This window comes from Rhea americana, unplaced genomic scaffold (assembly GCF_003343005.1).
Source record: "Rhea americana isolate MKP2758 unplaced genomic scaffold, rheAme1 scaffold_45, whole genome shotgun sequence".
Taxonomy (NCBI): Eukaryota; Metazoa; Chordata; class Aves; order Rheiformes; family Rheidae; genus Rhea; species Rhea americana.
In genome coordinates, this window is record NW_028186590.1 from 1,823,947 (window position 1) to 1,830,521 (window position 6,575).

The 6,575-nt window shown below is 39.3% G+C and overlaps 1 protein-coding gene across 1 annotated transcript in view; it reads left to right on the forward strand.

The window, feature by feature from the left end:
* SMAP1 (small ArfGAP 1) overlaps positions 1-6,575 on the forward strand; it is a 106,302-nt gene that overhangs the window by 24,994 nt on the left and 74,733 nt on the right. The window contains exon 2 of the mRNA XM_085316040.1: positions 4,144-4,280. Within this exon, the coding sequence (XP_085172166.1) occupies positions 4,144-4,280 (137 nt within the window). The remainder of the gene's footprint in view (positions 1-4,143; positions 4,281-6,575) is intronic.

A 6,575-nucleotide genomic window follows, 5' to 3' on the forward strand; every position in this document is an offset into this window, starting at 1 on the left:
GGTCCCCTCATCCAGGTCACTGATGAATAAGTTGAACGGGATGGGAGCCAGTCCTGAGCCCTGGGGGACACCACTAGCCACAGGCCTCCAACTAGGCACTGCACTGTTGATCCCTCTGAGCTCTGCCTTTCAGCCAGTTCTCAGTTTGCCACAATTCAGATGACTTTTGAAAGAATAAAATCACTGTTGTACTAAAACTTACACCAAAATACTTAATACTGGCTGATTGGTTGCAATGTGTAATACATTTTGATAGGAAAGATWGCTTTACTTCTGACATAAAATTTTTTTAAATAATATAAAAGTGCCTTCATTGGCCTTTTAACGTCTGATCTTATTTCTGAAGCCAGATACATAGAGCAGATGAACTAGCTTACTCTTCTAAATTTGACTGAAGAAAAACTATCATCTCTTTAAAGAATTGAGCATAAGAAACCTGTGAATACTTCATTATGTGCAAAATATGGGGATTTTGTACATAAATAAAGAGCCTAACTTCATGCAGAATTGGGCTAACTGTAATTTGCATGCTGAATTGGTCCATGTTACTGTTAAACTTTCCTGATTTAGGAAGGCTTGTAGGCTAAGTTAAAGCTAAATGGCCTAAAGTAAATACTTATGAACAGAAGTTACTCCTTCTTTGCATATTAGCTGAGTGATCCTCTTTATTCATAGGCTGTCCTATTGCATATTCATTCAGTGGTTTTATGCCCATACAGGAAAAGTACTCAGTAACTTCTATTGCCTAATGGCTTTCTGTAGCTATAATTGATTTGTATGAATTAATGCATTTTTTTCTTTGAAGTGTTTAATATTGCACACTGCCATTAACCTGAAATAACTACAGAGATTTCTTGTAAACATTATTTTTTGTTTGGCCTCAGATTAGTCAGTGTTGTTCTACTGTTTAATTTGCTTCTTTATTGCTTAAATATATTTAATTTCCCTAAGTTATTTCAGAAATAAGTGCAAATTAATGAACTTCAGGCTCCTGAGAAAATGAGAAACTCTTCCTTTCCAGAACAATAACAGCTAGTTCACAAGTGATATTATCATCTTTCCTTTTGTTAACAGAAAGTTTTAAGCTAAAATATTAAATAACAAAGTTAAGTCTCCCTCTTCATACATTAAGGTAGACTTTAATTATGTCAAGCCTAGCCCTGGTCTTGCCTCATTAATGTAGAATTTGCGTATCTGGGATCATATGCACCCCACTCAGACACGGATGTGATGTGTAGCTATATAAACTCTGTTGTAGTAAAAAGTTTGTAGTGGCTGTGTAAATATCATATAAGGAGAAAAATGTGGACAGTACATATAGTACAGCAATTCCTCTCATTCCTACAGTAACCTGATTGAAATTGGCTCCCCTCTTTAGAAGGCACATTCCTAGGTTATACAATGGAGAAAAGTTGGACAAGCTTTCAGGCAAGCTGTACCTGTCCTTCCTTTTTGTTTTTAAACCATTTTGGCTGCAGTAAACAATTGTATAAGCTGAGGAACTTCTTATCTTCAGTGGCAAGCTAAGGAAGTATTTTCCTTAAGTTGAATTCTTCTTTCTTGGGTTTTACTGCTTTAGCTGAAGCATTACTATGTTCAGGCAAGTGGCCTGCAGAGCTCCAGCCTCGGGCACTAAAACTTAAAATACTGTAAATAGGAAAATGGGATCTTCCTGTGCTATAGATCTGCAAAAAAAAATTAGGATAGGACAAGTGTTCTGAGTTTGTAATGTTTTGTGAGGGGAAAATTGGCAGATCAAGAGGATCACAGAATCAGTAAGGTTGGAAGGGACCTCTGGAGATCAGCTAGTCCAGCCTCCCTGCTCAGCAGGATCACCTAGAGCATGGTAGACAGGGTTGCATCCAGGCAGGCCTTGAATATCTCCAGAGCAGGAGACTCCMCAACCTCTCTGGGCAACCTGTGCCAGTGCTCTGTCACTCTCACAGGGAAGAAATTCCCCCTCACGGTCAGGAGGAACTTGCTGTGCTTCAATTTCTGCCCATTACCTCTTGTCCTGTGACATGAGTCAACTGAAAAGAGTTTCTGCCCTTGACACCCTCCCTTCAGGGACTTGTACACATTGAGAAGATCCCCCCTCAGTCTTCTCTTCCCCAGGCTGAACAGGCCCAGCTCTCGCAGCTGTTCCTCATAGGGCGGATGYTCCAGCCCTCTGATCATCCTTGTAGCCCTATGCTGGACTCTYTCCAGTAGCTCCATGTGTCTCTTGTATTGGGGAGTCCAGAACTGGACACAGGACTCGAGATGAGGCCTCCCCAGGGCTGAGTAGAGGGGCAGGATCACCTCCCTGGAATTGCTGGCAACACTCTTCCCAATGCACCCCAGGAKACCAYTGGCCTTCCTGGCCACAAGGGCACATTGCTGGCTCRTGGTCAACTTGTCATCCACCAGCACTCCYAGGTCYTTCTCTGCAGAGCTGCTCTCCAGCAGGTCAGCCCCCAGCTTGTATTGGTGCCTGGGGTTATTTCTCCCTAGGTGCAGGACTTTTCACTTGCCCTTGTTAAAGGGCTAGCCTTTGAGCTAATTAAGATAGGTATTGCAAAGACCTTGATTTTTAGGTCTTGCCTGACAAGTAGTTGTTTTTCCATAGAAGTGCAGTTTCTGAAGTAACTCAGTAACATTCAGTGAGAGACTGTTAGAGCTCTTGATCTCTGAAATCTAATTTTACAGTGGTAGCACTTTGAAAACTGCCAGTCATCTTAATCATTTTGGTCTTAAAGGTCAAGCAAAGGATATTGGAATTCTGAGTCTTTGAGTTTGGGAAAAAGAAAATTAAAAGCAAAACAGCTACCTGCAGTATAGCCAGTGTTTCCCCTGGTAAAGGAAAGCCTTCTTCTCAGTTATTACTTTTCTTGGAATAGCATTCAAGGGAATGGAGTCCAGCTGGAAGGATTTCTCTTGCTTCTTAGCATTCAAATAACATTCTTACTTGAAATTCAGAACATAGCAATATGAGAAGCTGGAAGGGCTCACTAATTTTGAAAAGTTATCAGTAAATGCAGGTCTAGAAATCTTTAAAAGTGAATTTAAAATGTAGTCTTGGTCTCTTTCCAATGTTTTAGATTAACAAAGTTTACACCTAGTATCTGAGTTAAGGATCAGGAGRAGGCAAAAATTATTTTCAAGGTCCCAGGAAAGTGTTTGTACRAATACTTTAGTTCTCTGCTGCTCTTGCATTGGTAGGCTAGACCTGCATCTRTGAAACAGAGGGAGAAAACATTCGCTCAAAACATTTTGTCTCTCTTCAACATGCCTTTCTGCTTCTGATGGTGATTATTTAATCTCTTAATTCCTTAGAATTGGAAGTGGATGGACTTTAAAGCAGTGCCTTTGACAGTGGTGGTGCTCAGAGCTGGAATAAAACAATGTAAGGAAGTATGTTTAATGTGAGGCCACAAAGTAACTTCAAGTCACTCATTAAGTGTCGCTGTGGGAGTTCAGGGCCAGCATACTCTAGATCTCTGTCTAAAATGCCAACACAGCTGAGAAGCAATGATAAGACTCAAATCAACCTGAACCTGTATACAGAATTCACTGGCTGTGAATAGCAATCATGCTGTAGTTTAGGAATCAAGGGTTCTGAATGTATTCCATTTTGTTGCATCCGTAGTCTTGGATATTTTAATGAGCTTGTTTTACAAATTGCTGTAGAAGTGGTCCCCCAAAAATCTGTGTTGCTACTATTGTGATGTCTGTGTGTGCATAAGTCTAAAGGATTTGTTACAATAATATAAGCTTGCACTGCATTTAATTTCAAGGTATATACAGATGTACGTCTTACAAAGCTTTTAACTGGAGAAAAAGAAGTAACTTCTACTAGTTTCTGCTGTTGTTTGCCTCTGATATGTAGCCATAAGGATTTTTCAAAAAGTAATACCTTGTTGGGCTTCCTAGCTTAATCTAGTTAACTCAAATTTTTTCTGATATCAATTGGAAATAGAAACCAAAGATAAAATTGCTGACTGTGGAGACTGCTAGCAGTCTGACTAGCTCCCTGAGAAAAACATCTGTCAGTCCTTATTCAACACTGCTTATTCTTGCTGTCAGTATAGAATTATGTCAAAAAAAATTCTTCACAATATATAGAATTTTGAAAACATAACTGGTTTATTTCTCTATTCCCCTTAGGTCCAAGATGGGCCTCTTGGAACACTGGTGTTTTTATTTGCATCAGATGTGCTGGAATACATCGAAATCTTGGGGTCCATATATCAAGGGTCAAGTCTGTCAACTTGGACCAATGGACACCAGAGCAAATACAGGTAAAATATTTTAAAATGCGTTTTCAAATTGGAAGGGTGTGCTTAGAAATCTGTCTGGGCTGAAGTAGTGAGAGAGAAGTGTTTACTTCTACTTGCTTGATAAATGGAAAGAATACAATGAAACTTTAAAACTCAAAAAAACTTAATTTGTGGTTAATTGCTTTAAATTGAAGTGATTTGATCAACTTCTGAAGTTAACTTATTCATTTTGGCTGTTCCTCTGAAATGAATTTTCTGATGTTATAATAATTAACCTGGTCATGCAGATGTTGAATAGTAATACTGTATGTAGCATTGGAGTAATTACTTAAAAATGTTAACTTCACGGGCAGTATTTTTAAGTGCCTGTATAGAGCTAACAATTCTGGAACCTTATTGTTACTATTTCAGTTGTAGATGGCTACACCTGAAGTGTTCTTGTTGAACCTACAGGCATGAGATACTTGCAGATTTTTTACCAGGTTCACGTTCCATGTATCTGTTCATCTATTTTGTGCTGGGGAACTGTCAGGAGCCAGGGACTGTAGTATAAGCTGTCATCTCAGCTGAGTATTATCTTTTTGCCCTTGCTGCAGTCCAAAATAACTGAAATTTCATTTTCATGTTGTGATTAACTGGGAATAAGATCTTTTCTTGATGACTATGAGGAGTCTTGAGGTATGGAGCAAACRGTGTTACCGTAATGAATTTGTAGATGGTGTTTATAGTGTCTTATTAATATGGAGTTGATACCTCTTTCTGGTCTCGCAAGCTGCATAACAAAATCCATATAGGTTTGGTGTGTGTGATGTATCTTGTGATCTCCAAGGTGGAGGGACAAAGATGTTTCAGAAGTTAACTCCTAACGGAAGTGATCAACATCTCAGATGGGCCAGTGCCCCATTACAGGAAAACGTGTGTAAGAGCAGTTATTTTGATGACTGATACAGTGAAAATGAAGTGTAGAGGCATCTGGCTCCTTCCTCCCACAGCAGATTAAAGTGTACAGTACCATAGTCACGGGTGTCTTAGTACGTACTCTTAGGCAGTGGTGTAATATCAGAAGCATGTGCAATATTCAGTAAAAAATGTGTGACATGGTGTGTTGAACTCTGGTAAGACAGCATGTATAGGAAACTGAAAATGCATGGCTTTCTGACTTCGGTGTGGTCTAAGAATGTGTCTGTGGATGTCAACACTTTCTTGAATATTGTAAAAAGGAGGCTTTAACATGCTGTGGTAATCTTCTCTCTCACTTCCATCAGACTTCAGGTGTAGGCAGAGCAGAAGCCTTTTGATCTGAAAACATATTTAACTAGTTCTGTGTGTTAGAGTCCATAAAACTTCTAAAATCTGCTAAAAACTATGGGCTTCTGAAACCTTGTGGCTATCTGTTCTGCCTATCTGAGCTGTATGTAAGGCAGCTCTAAAAGCTGTTTCTGTGGGATTGAGTAAATAAGATCCTGCTGCAGACCTCCTGCTCAGCCACATATATAATCTGTGGTAGGACTCAGGTCAGTTCCAGTCTCTGTTTTAGAGCACAACCAGAGCTGATGTTATAGCTGTACACTATGGGGTTCCATACCTCCCTCTGCTGCTTTTTGGCCTCTGAAGACTATTTAAGTGTGTAGCACATTTTCAGTAGAATAGAATGTATTTAAATTCTGAGGAGAGAGTGGTGTCTGTTAGTGTAAGATATACAGGGAAAAGTTTCGAGCCCTTCCGGCTTCAAGAGACTGAAGTGGCTAAATAAACTGCTAATAATTCAGGCTTTATTTGAGAAAATCAGTGTTTGATTCTGGTCTTAAGAGCTATAATATATACCTTTCTGATGAATGTGATGGGTGCTTCTTGAGGTAGAAATTTGAATTAACATGTCATTGTTTGAAGACTCAAATTCTTAGTTCCGAGTAGAGCAGAGCAGGAGCTGATCCTGAATCAAGCTCCCCCATTCAGTATTTTTTGAGCTGGAGCTCTTTAATATTACTAATAAATGGCAGGAATCCTCTTGAAAGGATTTGTATTTATCATATTGCCCCAACTTAGGTGTTTTACAGTAAGTAGTATCTTACTGTTACACCTCTACTGGTATAGAAGTTAGKTTAGTTATCTTTTTTGCCTCATGTTAGATATCTCATGTTAGGTATCTCAGTTATATTTTATGCCTCATGTTAGATATATAGTACGTTGCCACAGGGACTGTGAAAGCTTTCTCTGTGGTATCTGTAGAAAGCATATTCTAGACCTCTTCCTGGACAATAGAATCACAGAATCAGTAAGGTTGGAAGGGACCTCTGGAGATCAGCTAGTCCAGCC